The following is a 19,447-nucleotide window of genomic DNA, read 5'->3' on the forward strand; positions in this document are numbered from 1 at the left end:
CCTCTTCCCTTCACGCCTCATCTCTCTCTCTCTCTCTCTCTCTGAGTCTCTCACATGTGAGTACACTCGAACATTCTCCAAAAGAAGGGAAAATGTATCCGTTAATCTCAATGTCACCTTGTACCTCCCGGATTTCAAATTTTACGACCACCTTTTTCTTTCCCGGAAAGAACTTCCACGGTATCAACTTACGCCGAAAAAGAATGACAGTAAGGGCAAATTCAGAGGGTTTTGATGCTCCAGCGACTGTTGAAGAACGCGAAGAAGAGAGAAAATCAAACCCAGAAAGCAATCCTCCTCCTTCATCTTCTGCTCCCGCCATCAAGAAAGATATAAAAAAGGTGGGTTTTGTATCTTCCTTTGTTTTCCTTTCTTTCCGCAATTTATGCTTTTATTTGATTTGATATTATAACCCTCTCTGTTATTTTTCCTTCGTGGGGTTATAGGAAAGTCAGTGATTGTTTTGAGTCCCAATTTTTTAATTTTAGCATTTAGATTTCCTCAATTTATATATAGTTTAAAACGAGCCATTTTACAGTTCTTTTCTCTAACATATTTGTTGCTTAGTATTTACTCCCTACCAGTTACTTAGTTTATATTTTCATTTTAGAAATTACCCAGATAGTCAAATTACTAAATGAGATCCTTAAATTGTTTGATAATTCACAAATCTTAATTAGTAAATCACAACTCAATAGTTCATATTATCACTCTTCCAGTAATAGAACTTGCAAGCTAATTTTGAAAGTAACTCTAAGAAAATTCTGCCAATTAACCACTGAGTACTGACTAAACTTTGATATAAACTGATCCTAATTTTCCTACTTCAACTCCTTTAAAAGGAAATTTTGCTGCTTTCATCGCGAGCATCACAATAAGTTCTCCTGTCCTGAAAAACTTTGAATTGCCACCTATAAATAGAAGCCATAGTTACTTGCTCTAACTGAAATTTTATCATTAAAAGTTAAAACCTATATGATCTGCATATGTGATGCAGCAACCAAGAGAATAAAGAAATGGAACCGCAGAAAAATAAACATAAAAGAAAGAAAATTTGATATAAAAAAAAATCTCAATAGGTCTGCTCCGTATTTGTCAATTCCATTCTGATGGTCATTCTTGTTTTCTCTGGGACTGGAACATTTTGGAGTTTCACTCACTCTAATGTTCTTTTTAGGAAAATGCACAACAGAAAAATTAGACAAAAAAAAATCATAAAAAGTGCATCACTTGGAATGCTCCCCCAACAGTCATTAATGGGCAAGTTGTTTAGGGATTGATACCAAAACAGACTCCCCGGACCACGACTCTCGTCAACTCTAATGTTTTTAGATAGGGGATGGACTTTTCATCTTTTGCCTGTCTTCCATTCTCGTGTAACGTGGTTGGTAACTGATTTTTAGTCTCCGACAGGAAAAAAATTTAGAAAAAAATTTGAAGAACATTACAACAAGCTAATGTAACAAATAAACACCCATGATTAATTAAATCATCTTCTAAATGAACTTGGCATCAAATGGTCTCTTGATGAGCCTAATTAATATCAGAAACCATGAAACTGACATAAACGAAGAAAATTTTATGAAATGGAACTTTTGGTCTTCAACTTTTTTCAAATGTTCTCACTTCTCAAGTCTTAACTCTGAAGTCCTAATAATCAACAAACGCAAATGATGAGTCTTTCTTATTCATAACAATCCTCTTTTTCATCATCTCCACCATCCGGATCATCTCGCACTCTCTTGAGCCTGATCATCGACGTGACATACTCTCCTCTTCTGCAACACCTACATTGGGTTGTTCGATAAATTACCAATCAAGCTTATCTAAGTTGAGACAGACAAGATCCGCTGCTACCCACTCCTGCACAAGATCAATGCTCTTTAGGCAGATAGGGTGCATAGTGGTTGTTATCCTCTTCCATATATTCCTGTTATAATATGTTACAAATTCTAATTTCCGTGAATTTATATTAACTAGAAGTGTAGGCCTGTAGCTGCAAAACATACTTTTCTTGAAACTTTAGATTGTAGTGAAAAGATTAGATTATTCAACCTTTGATGTCTACTCTATTCCTCTTCTTAGAGTGCATGTGTGATAAAGTAATCCATTACTTTACCATTTAAAAAAAAAAGAAGTAATACATTCCTTTCGGATCAAGTTGTACTCACTTACCAAGAAAATTCCTTTCGAAGCAATTCATACTCTCCAAGAAATCAAACAACAAAGATTTGCATTTCAAGGCAATCGTTCCCAAACTGAGACCACCATGCAACTACAATATTAAACTTAACAATGTAGCTTAAAGTTTCAAAATCAAATTAAGGCAAAAACAAATAAAAATTAACAATAAGACTTAGCTTGTAATGCTCGCTAATTTACTAAGTACATCAAAGCCACCTGATCTAGTTCGATACTCTTCCACCTAGGAATTGGCTACATCTTAAGTTTCAAAGTCAGCTATAGTAAACCTCTAGGACTTCTCTGTGCCTCTAGAAAGTGGTGCTGAAAAAATTATTGGTCAAGAAAGTTACTGATGTAGGCTTTGGAAGAAAATAAGGAGTTGTATGCTGTTATATAGGCGTTGTTTCATTGGAGATATTACTTACCTCTTTGTTCTATTTCTCTTCCTGGTCCTACATCAGTAACCCACTGCATGAATGTGACTATGATGCTACTCATATCATCTTTTGTCCATCACCCTTTAAATGGGCATGTATTTAGATTTATCACAGTTCATGCGTTCATATATTGCTTCCTTAGCCTTATAAATGGCCTTGTATAAAAAAATCCATTGTAGACTTGTCTTTGCTATCCACTAGGTGAAGAACATCCAGTCATTCACAAAAGGCTCTTAACTCTCAAAATCTGATTACAATTGTAAGAAAAATTATTATCCAACAATTTATTGACAACTGTTAGAATATGAATATTTGATCTTGAATATGCCCTCTCAAACGTATATGGATTGAAAATCAATATACGTTTGATTACAATAGATATCCCCAAAAAGAAATAGAAAAATTTGTAATTTTTGATGCACACTGCCACGATTGATGTCCGTTTGATGTATGTTGCCGATATTGCCAAAGATGATTGTCGCATGTTGTTGAAAAAATGTGCCGCATGAAAGATGAGCCGCGAAAAGCTTCAATGAACTGGATTTGACTCAAGCCTGACTAAGCGAGTCATATTTAGGCCGATTTTTAATACCGAACCTTCTGGAAATGGGTCATAATGGACCGATGCCGGAATGGGCAAGAAATGGTGGGTCACTATGGACCGATGCCAGAATTGGCAAGAAAAGGGTTACTATGGACCAATGCCAGAATGGATAAGATTGCCGGAATGGGCAAGAAATGGGTCTTATGGACCAATGCCGAAATGGGCAAGAAATGGGTCCTTATGGACCAATGCCGGAATGGGCAAGAAATGGGTCACGATGGACCAATGTCGGACCATGGACAAATGCCAGAATGGGCAACAAAGAAGAGAAGAAAAGAAGAAGAGATTGGTGGCAATTGATGGCTTGCGGCAAATACGAAACTTTGAAAAAGAAAAATTGGGACATTGGAAGGAATTTTTTCTTTTTTCTTTTTTTTTATTATCAAGAGGATGTGTGCATATCAAATATGGGAGTATGCATTTTTCGCATATGATAAGGCAAGAGGGAAGTAGAGATCGAGCGGTAGTGGGGATTAGATGGTGGCCAGGCGGACGGCTCGATCGGCCGCCCGCCGGAGGACGAGTGCACGGATTTGTGATCAAGCCAGAGGATACAAGAGCTCTGATACCATGTAAAATAATAGAAAATTATATTAATCTTGGATACTTACAAAGAGAATCCATTGGTGCTTTTATAGAGCACTTACATAATAAACATAGAAATAAATCAAGACAACTATGGAAAGAGATAACACTAGAATATTCTAATCTAACCTAATTAAATCTACTTTCCTAATCTCTCTTGCTTGCCTCTTCTAATCCACTTGGCTAATTTATCTAGATGCTTCATTTAGCCACTTACCCAATCTACCTCCAAGATGATCCAACGGTGAGATCTTAACCCAATCCAACCGTTGGATCCCACATATTCTAACAACAACCTCAGTGGTAACTTAATGCGAGGCATAATTGGTGGTAGCATAATCACTAGAGACTCATAGTTGTTCGAGACCTTCACAAACTTTGTACGAGCAAGAAGGAGACCAACCATCGTTTTCTGATTTCTCTCCCTTCTTTCCGCCAACAAGAGAGTAGGAGATCATCCCATGTTTCCAGGTTTTAGAAATCTCAGGAGGGGGGAGTGATTTCTAAAACCTGGATTCTTACTTAAATTCCAAGATTCTATTGAGAAGCGAAACGGATGGTCTCCTCCTTCTCGTCTCCCATCAAGGATTTTTGAGGAAATCCACGATTCTAGTATCCGCGTATCCAAATGGCCCTGAAGAATCTTGAAATTTCGAATTAATGGGACCATTATATTGGGCTCCTTTGCTGAAGTCACTTTTTACATTTCTGTATACTTTCCCCATCAAACTTTGACCCACATTTTGAGTCAGAAACAGAAAAAAGCTTGCAAATCAATAAAATCATAGATATTTAGAAGATCTTCAAAACAAGCTATAGGTTGCTTAAAACAGATATTCTGTTGAAACGTTATACCTCTTGGAAATTTCTACATCACTTTGAAGGACCCTTGTCTTTTGATTGCCTCAATGTGCCATCGTATCCTATGAGTTTGGTTATCGGTTTTGGACAGATGTATCATTGTAGATTGTCTTCTGTTTTGAATCTTCTGACCTTAATTTTCTTTTTTCAAAATGCTGCAATTTATATGAAAATCTTGGCGTACTTTTTGCATGCCATGTGTGTTTTTCTTTGGTTTTTTTCCTCCTTTGGCGAATAAGGAGTATGCATTTTCCATTATAATAGAATCTTGAAGAAGTCTTGACTAATTTCTATGAAAGAGGCGGGTTTATTTGTCATCTTTTGAAGATATTTCCCACGATTTCTGTGGGGGTGACAGATGACTTCTGGTTAACAGTGACTGCCATGGCACATGTGTATGGTGGGCTGCCATGTGTATGTTGGGCCACCACAAAACCAGTATGTTTTTCTGGTCTAACTTTGATCAGATGATTGCTCTCTTTTTCACCCCATGGTTTAATGATGTCCTTTTCCATCAATTTATAGGTTATTTCTTATCCAGGTGGGAATGGTGGAAATGGACCAATATGGTATTTGCCACCAGTGAACAGATTCAATCACTATAAATGTTTGCCACATATATGGTGGGCCAAGGTTTTCCTCTTGTTAATAAGAAGTGAGGACAGCCGCCTGTCTCCATTTTCATTTTTTGTTCCTCAAATTTAAAAATAAATTTTACTCCAATTATGTATGGATGAGACTTTAATTTCTTATTTCTCATTAAGTATGAGGTTGCCTTTTTCCTCATGTTTTTTAGTATTTCTGAATTGCACATGTTAATAAATATTTTTTCACGTCAGTCCAACATTAGAATTGATGCATACTTTCCAGCATATTTATGTCTGTTTATGTTTCATTTCTTCTATAGGTTGTTCAAAAGACTGCTGCAACCTTTGCACCAAGGGCTTCCACTGCCACCAAGAATCCTTCAGTGCCTGGAACTACTTTATACACTGTTTTTGAAGTTCAAGGCTATGCCTCAATGTTATTGGGTGGAGCTCTATCCTTCAATCTTATTTTCCCATCAAACGAACCAGACATATGGAGACTAATGGGCATGTGGTCCATTTGGATGTTCAGTACGTTATGCTTGATTTTCTTTTGTAGTTGCATTTGTATCTGAACCATTTTCTTACATCCAATTTTTCCACATAGCTATTTGTACAGCCTTACTCTTTCTTATGCCTGTCCCTGACTACTCCCTCTAGAAATACTCTTTGATGTTGCTTCACAAGGTATGCATAGTAGTATGTAGTTTAATGTCTTTAATTGCACTCATCTTTGAAGCTATGTGCATTTGCTACTTTATGCTTTTTAGGCCTAAGTGATTTCAAATTTCAGTTTCCCTCCAAAAACCTAATTTTTCTTCTGTAACAATGTGCTGCATCACAATATAGTCCCTTCACTTGCAATTTTTTTGACAGTGATAGATGAATTGTGCAGAATTGGGTGGTGAAAATGCATACAGTACCAAATCCTCTTCCAATCTTTCTGACTTAATCCTTGATTTTGCAGCGATTCCTTCTCTCAGAGCACGTGATTGCTCAAAGGACGAGAAGGAAGCTTTAAATTATCTCTTTCTTGTCATCCCATTACTCAATGTTTTAATTCCATTCTTCTGGAAATCCTTTTCAATTGTTTGGTCTGCAGATACAATCACTTTCTTTCTGATGTATGCATGGAAGGTATGCTACATTTTCATTCTTGATATAAATCAATTCACTTGCTATTTTTAAGTCTAGCTCAACCAAGACTACTTGTCTACAGCTTGGATGGATGCAGAAAATGGAGCAGAAAATAAAAAAATTCTTAGTGTTTGGCGCTTGTTCTCAACCAAGTCTTCACTGCAGGGAGAGGAAGAAACATAATCTTTCATACTTTCTTAAATGAAAGGATGTTGGTTCACATTCTTGAATTGGCATGCATGCTTTGTCATCTACAAGGTCATACCTTTTCGTGATAGGGAAAAAAAAAGACGAACTGAAGTTGTGACGATTGAAGAGGTTTTTCATCATATGTTATATATACTCATCATCACTGTCATCATCTTCATCAGAGGCTGATTCATCTTCCCTCGGTTTCAACAGTGTTTTCATGTCGAACGATGGCTCTGTTTCCATTTCCTCAATGTCAATAGAGTCATAGGTCATGCGTTGCTCGAACTTCTCATCGGTACAATTGAGAAGCCATCCTAGAGAGCATTTTAGACACTTCTTAGTAACCATCTGATGTCTAGGTCTTATTGTCGACTCCAGCCCATAAGTAAAGAAAGCAGGAAAAGCAACCAAATCATCCAAATCCCTATGCATCTCTCTCTGAAAATAATCAAAGTTCAATTTCATGATGTCGAGATTCAAAGCAAGCAATTGAGGACAACCAACAACCATGTTTTTCACTTGGTTTAATGTAAAACCACAGTTCTTTAGGTAATCAACATGCTTTAATATGGGAGCTTGACTGAGACTAACAACTTGTGGCATTTTCTCCAGAACTCTGCCAAAATCCTCATGGCCCACATCAATCCTTGAGTCAAACAAGTGCTGTTGAGAGATAAGTTTTGGCTTCAGATCAATTCCAATTATCTCAGGATATTGTGCTACCACAGAAGCTAACAACTCTTTTCTCACACCAAATTCTAAGAGAAGATCAACATTTGGTTTCACACAATCGTCCAAGCTAAAACCAAGGATGTGAGGCCGCCTTTCGATCAGTCTTGCCACGGCTAATCTCGGAATACCAAGCCATTCAAGGTACTCCACAAAAGGCTTGATAACCCTACCAACTCGCATGCCCAATATCCCAGGATTTCTCGTAAGAATACCTCTGATTTCTCTTCTTGCCACTCCAATTCCGACCAAATATGCCACAGATGTGCTCATGGTCCCATCCAGTTTGAATCCCAATACCTCCGGATATCTCTCAAGAACTCGAGGAATGTCGTTCGGCTTAATATCCATCCCTTGAAGATACTTAACAACAGGTTGGAGATCTACCACGACACTAGAGTGGAGAACTTGTGGGTATCTACTCAAGAAGTCCGTAAATGTAGACTTGCGAACTCCCAACTTACCAAGGAAATCAAGAACAGGGATCATGTTCTTCTTAACGCTGCAACCAAGGACAAGTGGGTAGCTGTTGATGTCCTCTATAGTAAGACCTAATTTGTGCAAGAAATCAACACGCTCCCTCATGACATCAACGCTGACGGGAAGCTCCAAACCATCAAGTTCATCAGGAACAATACCCAACCCCCTCAAGAACTCGTAAACTTGAATGCGGTTAGTAATCCTCTCATTTTTCATTTCTAGTAAACTAGGCCGACTATAGAGGGAGGAGGCACGTCCTTGTTTTCGACTGGAATGTGTGGTAGGTGGCTTAGTCAAGGAAGAATCCAGAGACGCAGTAGAAGCGTACATCCTCTCAGAAACTGAGTATTGAATTCTGGTTATCAACCCAATTTTTTTACAACCCAAACACCGTGTTTGTATCCATGGATTAAACTGGGTATAGTGAAAGTTAAGAATGGATAATTCAGGATGTGAGAATAAAAACCCAGGCTTTGTTAGGCTAGTATAGGCAAGAATCTTCATGCTTAATGTGGCCTGAAATCAGAGAGGATCTGCATAAGAAAAAAATGAGAATATCAATCTAGATTTTCAAAATCCTCTTTGTTCGGCGCAGGATGTAGTTTAACATAGAGAAATTGCAGAAAAAGATTGAGAATTTGAGACAGCATCAATACTTAGAAATTCGGGATCATGCTTTTGAGTTTTCACACGCGCCCGCGCACACACACGCACGGGATCATGCTCTTCACACACACACACACACACAAATTATTATTTTTTGAGGTCATTAATTGCAATGAGTGGCACAAAACATTCCACATTTATAGAATATTAGTCTGAACTGTGGTTTTTTAACTTTTAAGTTGGCTTAGCTAACGTGGCAGCAAATACCAACCAGAAAAAACAGAATTATTAATAGATTTCACTAAAGCTGAGAATAGGAGTTTATAAAATGGTAGGAATTCAATACATAATAAAGAAAAAGAAACCTGAAAACCATAGTTTCAAAATCCCCCCGCATCATGGTGGATTCCCCAGAGTAGACTCCCTTTTACCTTGGCCGCATTCTTATTCGAGTCTGTTTTCCCCTATAAAGTCAATCAAAACTCTTTTGACTCTCTCGATTTATAACAGCATCAATCGAGTACTCAGCTGCATCAACCGAGTACTCGACTACGTCGTGCTGAGTCGACTAGGAACAGCATTTTGAAACAGTGAGAAAATTAATGAATAGCAAACTCTAAAGCCCAAACAGAAGAAAGAAATTCCTTGAATCTATGAATTCCTGCAATGGCCTTCATTGTCATTTTGCATTAAATAAAGGGGAATGATATATCCGCCCCCTTTGATCCTTAGGAACACCCCCTTGTCAGTGTATGAATGACTAAAGAGGGGATGTTGTACTTATGTCAGAAGAAATCAATGCCCGGGGTGTTCCTGGTGATCAAAAGGGACTGATATAAGAAACCATCTCGACATCTAAGAAGAATGAGGTGACTACATGTAAGGCGAAGATATCGATTTCTTTAGTACAACTATGTTTTAAGGGAGTCTAACTAATAATCACTGTTAGGAACTTGGGATTAATCCTAATGGTCAATAGGGGGTGCACACAGGTCATGTGGATGTAATCATGACCGCTGATCTGGTGGACAATCGTGATGTCACTCACATGATCTTGATCACATGCTGAACAAAAATCCTTTCCATAAGATTTAAGTCCTTCAAAAATCATGATGCAACCCACATGATCTTAATCCTAATGATGCTCTGTGATCTACTCCATCCGACCATTGAAGAAGCTCAAGATCTTCCAATCTAACCATGTCCTAACATAGACAAATAGAATTCTAAGCCTTGCCTTGGTAGATAAAGGACCAACCAAAGGAAACTCTGATTCTCTTTTATTGTTTCAAGTGTCTTGCTCTCATTCAGTCAAGACCCATATTTATAAAGAATGAGATTAGGGTTAGTTTTTAATCCAACTCTTCCTTTGTAAATGGGAAATGATGAATACACCCCTTTTCTTTGCACAGGACAGCCAGCTGCAGTGTACGTGGCAATCAGGTCCCTTGAATATCCTTCCCATGAGAAGTACATCAGCCTCTCTGCAGTCATTGATACACTGCAGCTGGCCGTCCCAAGTAAAAAATGGAGCGCATATATCACTTCCCTTTCTAAATTTGAATTCTTAATGGAATTAACCTTTATTATTCTAAAACCCTTAAATATAATATAGGTGGCCACCCTATTAGATCTCATGAGTGATAACTTCAACATCTCTCTCTCTCTCTCATGCATTAAGCTCACAGAAGAAAGAGAAGTGAAAGAACAAATCAAGAGAGTTCCATTTTCTAGGGGGCTTGACTATTGTTTTGGTAGACCCTTGGAGAAGGCTAATCACTCAATTATCAAAGTTCCTTCACTAGGAAGGCGTAAAAAATGCAGAGATTTTGTTATTGGATGAATGGAAATGGGAAGAGGTTGAAGTATTAGGAAGCCACATCCTCTTTTGAATTGTCTCTGTAACCAAAAGGTTCCTTAATGAGAAGAACAGTGGGTGTAGAAAGTTGCTTATAAACTAATCCTGCTTTAAGCGGGCACAGAGTCTGAATAGAAGGGACATGTTGGCCTCCATGTTTGCACTATACAACATCAAAGCCATCAAAGAGAAAGTGGGTGGAGGGACTGAGGGGATGACTCTCTTGAAAGTTGCAAACTGCACTCTTGGGCCCCTAATTTGGATTCTCTGGCGAATCTGATGGGTCATGTACAAAAATGTAGTTACAGGCATACATATATGATTATATGTCTAACAGTACCATGTTTTAATAATTTCACAAACTCAGCTTGTCTTTTCCTTTTTAATCAGCTTCTGAGAGCATTTTAGGAATTGTAATAAAATTTAAAAGCTGTTTAAAAAAGAAAAGACAAGCTGAGTTTGTGGAATTATTAAAAGCATGGTAGTGCCAACATCAGTGGCTTATATAATACTAGCAAAGACCCGCCGTGCGATGCACGGCACGACAAGGAATAGTAAATGATTCGAAAAATAAATGAGGTAAATAATGGGAATACAGATTTTCTAATGGGAATACAGCTTGTCTCAAATACAGATTTTTTACATCAAATCCATCAACATCATTGCCAAACAGAAAAATGCCATTAAGCACAATCAAGGAGACGTAAGGACATCAAGTGTTACTAAAGGTTTCCCAAAGGCTAGGATGAGGCTATAGGGTCTCTTGAAAGGTGTCCTTAAGCTTTCTAAGTTTAAGTCCCGCAAGAAGAAATTTTTAAGATGAGATTGAGGCCCTCTGTACAGATCTAGATCCAGCTTGTGATCTTTCAATCTAGCGGGCCCAGACAAAATGGAGTGTATGCAATAAGTCTATCTAAGATGGAATACTTGATAGTTAGTCTTCATAGTTCATTCTTTGCAAAGGAGTGGTGAAGCTGTCAAAGACAAATGGAAGTGATGTTGCATATAATTTTGCATACAGTTAAGAACACAATGGTTTTTATGTACACTCTCCGTACTGTTTTTATGTACACTTTCCAAAATTAGTGAGTCTGTATTATGAGACATCAAGAACTAATTAAATTGTAGATGATTATCAATGGCATTCAAGCATGGTGAAGGTGTCATTATCTGTAATTACCTTCTTCTTTTCTTAGGTACACGGCAAGCTGATGATAATTCTTATTCACAATGCTAAATTACGTAGAAAACAGAGTTTAATTTGTGGACATGCATCTGGGTGGACAAAGTTTAATTCTTTTTCCACAACTCTAATTTAGAAAACAGAGTTTACTTAGAAAACAGTATTTGGGATTTTAGTTGTGGTGTTGCATGCTTGAAAATCTTATTTATTGCTTGATATTCTACAGCTGGTTTTATGGATGAATCTTATGCACACATAAAAAAATTATTCCGGATGTAGTATTGAAGGATGTATTTGATGCTATAATCAAAGTGAATCCAATCAACTGAAGAAAACACAGAACACCTGCTACATTTTTTAGTGGATGTTAGAGAGGTACCTAATGATTTGCTGCTGGACAGTTCTGTAAAAAAAAATTGTTCTCCACTTTCTCACGGAAGTTTGTTGTCCTTCATATTTATGGATGATATGTCTCTTTGCTGTGGCTTGTTTGTTGTGGTGTCGTTTGTTCTTCAGTTAATGAAGGAAAATTTTATTTCATTTAGTTATTAGAAAAATAATGAAAAAAATGTGTGAGTTTCAGCTACGTCAGTTCATATGTGCTTAGCCAATTTTCAAGCTTTTGTATTATTTCTGTGTAATTAAACTACTTGGAGTTATAGTTTTCCTTTAAAGTTGGCTTCATCTATTGTCAATTAGGGTTTTAGTTTTCAATATGTTTCCTGTGATGCAAGGAACAGAATTTCAAGTACTTCAAACAACTATCATTTTATTCAGTACGAGCCCTATTATTTTGTATTTTTATACGCTTGGTATAAAGATTTTCATCTCATCTCTTAATTAATAAACAGAAAATCCACATAAAAATTGTGAGGTTGTTAAGAGAAGAGTAGGAACAAACAGATACATTTGTGTATGTGTATTTGTTTTGTTTCTTCTTATAGATACCGAACTTTGAATTTGCCAATTAAGAAACATTATATAAGATGATCCAACACATAGTGTGAGAGACCTAAAAATCACTTGATAAGGCATAGTCGAACTTGTAGTGTGGAAGCAAGATGTAAGTTCACAGCAAAATCAAGTCTGTTGGGAAAATGAATAAAAAAAGTACAAATTAGTGTATAATTCAATAATGCAAAGAAGGTCAGAGAATGGAAGTCATTCAATCATACAGCAAAAAAGGTCAAGAGGGGATAAAAACCTTGTATCATCGACCAGATTTGCATTCCATAAAAGGAATTCGGATACAACAAATGTAAAACCCAATAGGAAGCCATAGATATTCGCCTAGCTAAAACCATTTTGTCACTAAGTAGACGCTGAAAGAATTCAATAGATAAGCAGATCTACTAATCATGTTTTATTTCATACAATTCTTATGCTTAATACCATTTCATTTTCGAAACTAAAAGAGAAGAAAAATTAACTACATGCCTGAAAAGAAGAAATATAAAATCCCATTAAATCTATCAGAGGACATTAGAGAAACAATCATATAAACATTGAAATGAAAAATAATTCTCTTCAACAAATGTTGAAGTAAATGAAAACATTTTGAAGAAGCTATGTATTGAAAGAAAAATTAAAGAATTACCATTCTATCGTGAAAGGGGAGAGCTGATGGATTGAGAGAAAAAGAAAATGCCCATGATATGCACCGATAATTTCCATGGGTTAAATCTTTGACCTCCTCTCCTTTCTTTTTAAAGGCAAAGGAAGAGGTGGTGGTTGAATTGTAGAGAGAAAAGCCCAATGCATATGAAATTGCAAAGAAACAGAACACCAATTAGTTGAAATAAAAGAAAAGGGAAGAAAAGTTACATTCATAGGTGGTCAGATTGTTTTGGGTGAAGTGCCTTTAAAATGGTTCAACAACTGAGAGAGAAATAGAGATGGAGCAAGTAAAAACATGGGCATTTCAGGAAATAGAAGAGTAGTGACAACAACTTATTGATCCCTGGTCTTTGTTATTAAGTTGCAAAATAAGGTAAAAATCGCTACAATCCAAAGCATGGTCTTCTTTTCAAACGTGAGAGAGGTATTAAGGTCATTGACGATACAGAAACATGCTAGAATAGCTTCATCAATTTGTCATTGTACCAAAATTAGCCACCAAAGAAATCCATACAAATAAGGAAAACACTTTGCCAAAACTGCAAAGTTATGAGATAGAAAAGGTCCTCGAGAACCAAACTTCCAATAATGATTAGTACAGACAGCTAAAAACCCAAACATTAGACTTTTAGGCTTGGCCAAAACACTATATTAATTGAAAGGCTGAATTCAAAGCAATCAACAAATCCGTATATGAGGCCGCACTTCTCTTGAAAAAGAGGGCTGTGAAATGGATTCATGCAAAATTAACTTCAAAGAACTCTCTGTCGCTACATGTGGAGATATCTACTCCTAAAACCTAGAAAAAAGTGAACTCCATCTTCATTCCTATTTCATAAATTGTGTGTAAATGGAGGCTTTCCTTTTCACCTCACTGTCACATTCCGAGAAACTACCCACCCACAGCACTGTCATGCCAATTTTATTTTTTTTGTGTCTTGTCTAAATTGTGTTTCAATCACATAGCGACCATGGTCTTCAGTTGATTTGGGACCGACAAATGAATAGATGATCTAACACTTCAGAAAACACAATTTTTCACTAAAAATGCTTCAATAAAATCAGCTAGTTGAGCATTAAGTATCTGATAGAAAAACAACGAAATAGGTTACTACTACTAATGTGGACTGGAATTGATCTTGCCGGATAAGATGATTCAACAAAAGCATGCGCTTGAGCATTAAGTATCTAAGAAAAAGGCAAAGAAATTGATTACTGATATGGGGTGAAATTGATCCAACAGAAGAAGATTATCTTTGAGATATAAAACTCTAATACCCTAAATAACAGTTCATCTAAATCCATTTTTCAACCTTTACTGATCTGCAAACCATAGAAAACCAAACAGGAAACATAATTTTGATTAAACAAAACAGAGGCCTGAGATTAACACTGTAACGCTAAAAATATATGAAGAAGAATGCCTTCAAGAAAGGAGACATTGGGATTTTTTGTCCCTAATGAAAATAACTGAGAAAATTAGAAGTTAAATGAGGCTTGGGGTACAAAAATTACCTTCTAGAAGTTACAGATCCCTCTTAACGGAGCAGCTATATCTCAGATATTGCAGTTGAATGTCATGGGCGAAATAAGCTTGATATAAATTACCTAGTTGGCATTTTAATTTCAAACTATTCAGATTCTTCTAATGCTCCACATTGCACGGACATGTATGGAATAACCAAAATCCGAATGTGATAGAGAGCTACAACAACGATCAATATGTATGAAAGTAGGGTTGCAACTCTGTTTGATTTTCGGTGTGAGTTGAGGCTTGAGTGTTCTCATTGGCAAAGATACGAAAAATACCATGTCTAAATTCTCAATCAAGTTACACACAGAGAAGATGAAAATGCCACTTTAGGTATCCGTGTATTCTTTAGAAAATACAAATACCCAGATAAAAAAAACCCAAAAATTGAAGAAAGAGGAGGAAAAAAAGATCGGAAAATCCTAAAATTGAATAAGAGATAGGGGAAGAAAGGAGATCAGAAGCACAGTGTGACTCGTTGTCTTTTTTTCCTTTAGAGTTGGATTAAAAAAAAACACCCTAAACCGTTGCCATTAAAACCCTATTTCTTTCACAGCAGAACCTTAGTCATGTACATAAAACTGTAAAGGGAATCAAAACCGTAAAAATGAAGATAAACGCTGAATAGAATCAAAACCCTAACCATGGAGAAAGAGATAAAGATAATAGCCCAAAGAAAATTCAAACACAGAGAGATAAAGATTAAATTCCAAAGAAAATTTGAAACAGGGGAAAAGCCTTTTATGAATCTTTCTTTGAAAGGTAAGAAATGAAAGAGGGGGAAATTTCTAGCTTTGAAAGGTAAGAATAGAAAGAGGGGGAAATTTCTAGCTTTGAAAGGTAAGAATAGAAAAAGGGGGAAATTTCTAGCTTTGAAAGGTAAGAATAGAAAGAGGGCCAAATTTCTAGCTGGAGCTTTGCAATGTAAGAATAGAAATAGGGCAAAATTTCTAGCATGATCCATTGCCGCCGACCTAAACACATGTCGATTGAAGGCAAGAGGGAGACTAAGCAGAACTAATGAACAGAAGAGAAGAGGGGAATAGAAATTTTGAGAGATGAGCAGAGAAGAAATTTCAAAAGAAAGAGGGAGGAGGGATTACGCGTGTTAGAGAGAGCAAGAGGCGCGCTTTCTCGAGGGGTTACGTGTGTTAGAGAGAGATTGCATAGTCGTTGGTCTAATAGAGGCGGAAATATCTCAGTAAAATATCACAGATTTGAGGGCACATGAGGTATTTAAAACTAAAAAAAGTGTGAATTTGAGGGCATATGTGGCATTTATCTGTTGCAGCTGATGTGTAAATTCTACACAACAAACCCATTTTCTATGTATATAATCATAGATAATTCACACAACATAACGAAGTAAAACTCACCCTATACCCAATTAAGGCAGTAATGCTAAAGGAATAATATGTTATATAACCTATTAGTAAAAATAAAGAATTTCATCAAACTACTGTGGGTAGCAAATACCTAAAAACAATGATGGAGATATGCCTAGAGATTACATTGATGCCATTTCATCTCTGTCAGGCATTCCATCGAACAGTTGGCGGGTCATGATCAATCAACACCTAGAAACACTTCATGGACAAAATTGAGAGAACGGAAGATCATTTTCTTTTGAAATGGAGAGAACGGAAGATCATAACTGGATCATAGTCAAATTAGAAGAAAATAAAAAGAAAACAAAAAACAAAAAAATTAGGCATTCCATTCCTCAATTAACAACACAATGTATTTGATGTCTTACCGCCATGACCATGAAGTGAAGTTTCAATGACCAAATAGCTATGGATCAGCTGATACACATCTTGCGCAAGGGTAAATATGGAGTTGACTAGTTGAGTGTTTGCAGAAACTAACCAACAAATCAAAACGACAAATTTCAGGAAAAAGGGAAGACATTTGTTGCCTCTGTGGATAATGACTCAAGAACCAATGATACTTCTATTAGAAATTCCAAAGATCGGTCTTGGTTTCTTCTTCTGAAGCTGTATTTGAAGGTAGTTCAAGCCGTGAGAGAGAGAGTACCAGAGATTAACAGATCGGACATATCCTCCATTGTTGCAGAACCTCTGTGATCTCTGATAAAAAATCCCTGGTGTAAGACACGTATCAGAAGAGATAAGGCTATTGCCAAAAATATCTCTGATGCCAAAAATATCTCTGATGTATACACAGAAGCTGCGTGTAATCTGAGGGCACATGGGGTATTTAAAACTCAGAAAAGTGTGAATTTGAGGGCATATGAGGCATTTACTTGTTTCAGCTGAGGTGTAATTCTCATATAATTTTCAAAAAAATAAAAAAACTCTCTTCTTTTCATCCCAGCTTATTGTAGTAGATGTAGTGAGATTACGTGTTTTCATGTTGCGGCACACAATGGGATATGACAGAACAAATAAAAACTCTCTCAACGAACCTTCGAAATTTCTCCCAGGCTCCTACAAAATCTGTTTTACTCGAAACAAAGCACTGTAAAATGAACTCTCTTGAATTTCCAATTTTCACTAAGGCTCTGTTGTTTCCTTTGACATAAAATGGTCCTAAAATAAAACAAAATTTGAGAGTAAAATTTGTTTTACACCCTGTAAAATCTGTTTTATGCCCATTATACGTTGAGAGCAACAAAGCCTAACAAACTTCTAAACAAACTTCCGATTGACTAAACAGGAGAACATTTCATCTTGAGAGCAGGTGCATATGATGCAAGGAGTCCTTGAAGGTTGTTATATTGCTCTTCCCTTTCGCCTTACGCCTTTAAAGAGTTTGGGATTGGTTTGGGGTAATGGACTCTTTGGCAAAGCAGGGGGAACGCTCCGCTGCTATTATATGGCATGGGGAAAGAAATCCCCTAGTAAAGAACTAAAGACCACCAAAAACAGCAGTACAAGTACCGGAAAAAACCACTAAAATACAGCAGAAACTCAAGCCTCACTCTTTTGAAACTTTCCATAACAGTTTACCCGTCTAGTAGAATCAGGGACACCATGAGTAATGCATATAGCCGATCCCACTTTTAAAAAAGTAACAGTTTCTGGTAAGTAATTGAAAGTTAAAGAATGAAGGGATGGATGCAATTATCAGAACATGGGAGTGCAGATACAATTTCCCATATCCAGCATAATTGTCTATGACCTACATTTGGACACACCTACATGGTTTCAACACAAATATGACCAAGAGTAAAAATCAATATATACAAATCAGTTAGAAGCATATTACAGTGACAATTCTCAATACACAAGATATCAAAGCAGCATTTATATGGGACCTGTTCTCCCAGCAGCCCCATCGGTGGGACCTTGATGGGACCTATTCTCCATAGTCCCCAACGTCCAATAGGAACAGCCAACATAGTCCCCAATCAGTTAGAAGCATATTACAGTGATAATTCTCACTACACAAGATATCAAAGCAACATTTATATGGGGCCTGCTCTCCCAGCAGCCCCATCCCCATCGGTAGGACTTTGATGGGACCTATTCTCCATAGTCCCCAATGTCCAATAGGAACAGCCAACATAAATAAATGATAAACAGATATAGTCAAAGAAATTCACTAGTAAAATATCTTAATTGTGTAGATCATCGACTTCATTTGAGAGCGAGATGGGAAATTTTCGGGACTGAGCGAACAGGATATCCAAGGGTTAATGCATTTTATAATGGCTGGCATGTATTCATGGCTGGTTGGAACTTGGAAATGAATTCCAGTAACATGTATCATCTATGAGGCTGAGATTTTAGTTCAATGCAATGGTCTCTTTAAGTAAAATTTTTGGCAAATGAAAAGAGTAATCTTATTCTCTCTCCAATCAAAATTAACAGAGACATTTATCTTGCACAGATTCTCCCCACGTGCAACTCTGATTAGAAATCATAGTATATATAATCAGGAAAACAAGAAGAAATCATGCTATATCTAATCAGGGAAACAAGGTACCACTTAAAACATGCGACATAACATAGAATCAACTGAGTTTCCCAAGCTGCAAGGAAAGAAACATTTTCCAATCTCACCATCAACAAGGAAGCACTTCAAACATGCAACATAACAAATAAACGTCTCTATTTTCTTGTAAACAAGGATGAGTTTCCCAAGTTGCAAGGAAAGACACATTTTCCAAGCTCACCATCAACAACAGGTTAGCAATGTCTTCGAATTCATAAACAAGGATGAGTGATGAGTTTTGGATATGGTCTCTACGGCACAAACTGGATAGTCTCGAAAGCTGCAAAATGAGAAGTAGAGAATAAAATACCATAGTCCACAGTGAGAGTTGTGAGTTTTATTACTGAACTACTTATACTAAGCTGAAGCCCAGTGTGGACCCCGATCCGAGGACGGTGAGGGAACGAGTCCCTAACACCCTCTAGATCTCCACAGCGTGAAGGAGAGCTCTACCAGGGAACTCTCGAAACCGTTGCCACCGTCACAGCATAGCATGAGTGGCGATATAAAAAGAAAGAGATACATCATGATCCAGAGCCAGGGCTCGAAACCAAGATATATCTAAAAATAACAAATGCTCTGTTTGCAATGGATAACCAGAGATACAAAAGGTCCGTGCCTGATGACGAATGGAGAAGGTCCGAAGAGCACCCCCAATTCGCCCGAGTGCGAACACTTCTCTTACGCTATTTATTATTAACCTCAAAGAGTTTTGGGCGAAAATCATGTGATATGGGAACACGCATCTCCGAGAAAACGTCTATCTAATCATGCATGTCTCGGAGATGAAAATAAGCACACACAAAAGAACCGAAATAAATGTGTCACCTAATGACAACTAGGTTATGAGTGTTATGCCTAATAGGTGTCTAAGTTCTGATGGGCAAACACATGCA

General features: G+C 37.0%; 1 protein-coding gene and 2 pseudogenes across 4 annotated transcripts in view; 1 reads left to right on the forward strand and 2 right to left on the reverse strand.

Annotated features, from left to right (window-relative positions):
• Positions 1-6,789, forward strand: LOC143881437 (protein RESISTANCE TO PHYTOPHTHORA 1, chloroplastic-like). Its single transcript, XM_077384504.1, has 4 exons — positions 1-341; positions 5,579-5,789; positions 6,226-6,395; positions 6,478-6,789. The coding sequence occupies exons 1-4, from the start codon at positions 93-95 to the stop codon at positions 6,598-6,600; spliced, it is 753 nt and encodes a 250-aa protein (XP_077240619.1). The 5' UTR covers positions 1-92; the 3' UTR covers positions 6,601-6,789.
• Positions 6,386-19,447, reverse strand: part of LOC143881436 (transcription termination factor MTERF4, chloroplastic pseudogene) — a 25,346-nt pseudogene continuing 12,284 nt past the window's right edge. Inside the window, exons 1-2 of one of the 2 annotated variants that reach the window (XR_013251945.1) lie at positions 13,041-16,001; positions 6,386-8,329 (exon numbers count right to left, since the gene is read on the reverse strand). The product of XR_013251945.1 is annotated as a transcription termination factor MTERF4, chloroplastic pseudogene, transcript variant X1 (transcript). Of the gene's footprint in view, positions 8,330-13,040; positions 16,002-19,447 lie in introns of those variants that run through there. The other variant, XR_013251946.1, reaches the window with a different exon arrangement.
• The window catches only part of LOC143881435 (pyruvate, phosphate dikinase 2-like), a 24,224-nt pseudogene continuing 22,550 nt past the window's right edge, over positions 17,774-19,447 (reverse strand). Inside the window, exon 20 of the transcript XR_013251944.1 lies at positions 17,774-18,831. The product of XR_013251944.1 is annotated as a pyruvate, phosphate dikinase 2-like (transcript). The remainder of the gene's footprint in view (positions 18,832-19,447) is intronic.

Source organism: Tasmannia lanceolata, unplaced genomic scaffold (assembly GCF_043159265.1).
Source record: "Tasmannia lanceolata isolate RefF3 unplaced genomic scaffold, GAP_Taslan_0.1 ptg000007l, whole genome shotgun sequence".
NCBI lineage: Eukaryota > Viridiplantae > Streptophyta > Magnoliopsida > Canellales > Winteraceae > Tasmannia > Tasmannia lanceolata.

Excerpts from the sequence above, each read along its gene's own strand:
- LOC143881437 (XM_077384504.1), top strand. The coding sequence starts at position 93 with ATGTATCCGTTAATCTCAATGTCACCTTGTACCTCCCGGATTTCAAAT. Across the intron at positions 342-5,578 it reads TCAAGAAAGATATAAAAAAG|GTTGTTCAAAAGACTGCTGC; the intron begins GTGGGTTTTGTA and ends TTTCTTCTATAG. Across the intron at positions 5,790-6,225 it reads GTGGTCCATTTGGATGTTCA|CGATTCCTTCTCTCAGAGCA; the intron begins GTACGTTATGCT and ends TTGATTTTGCAG.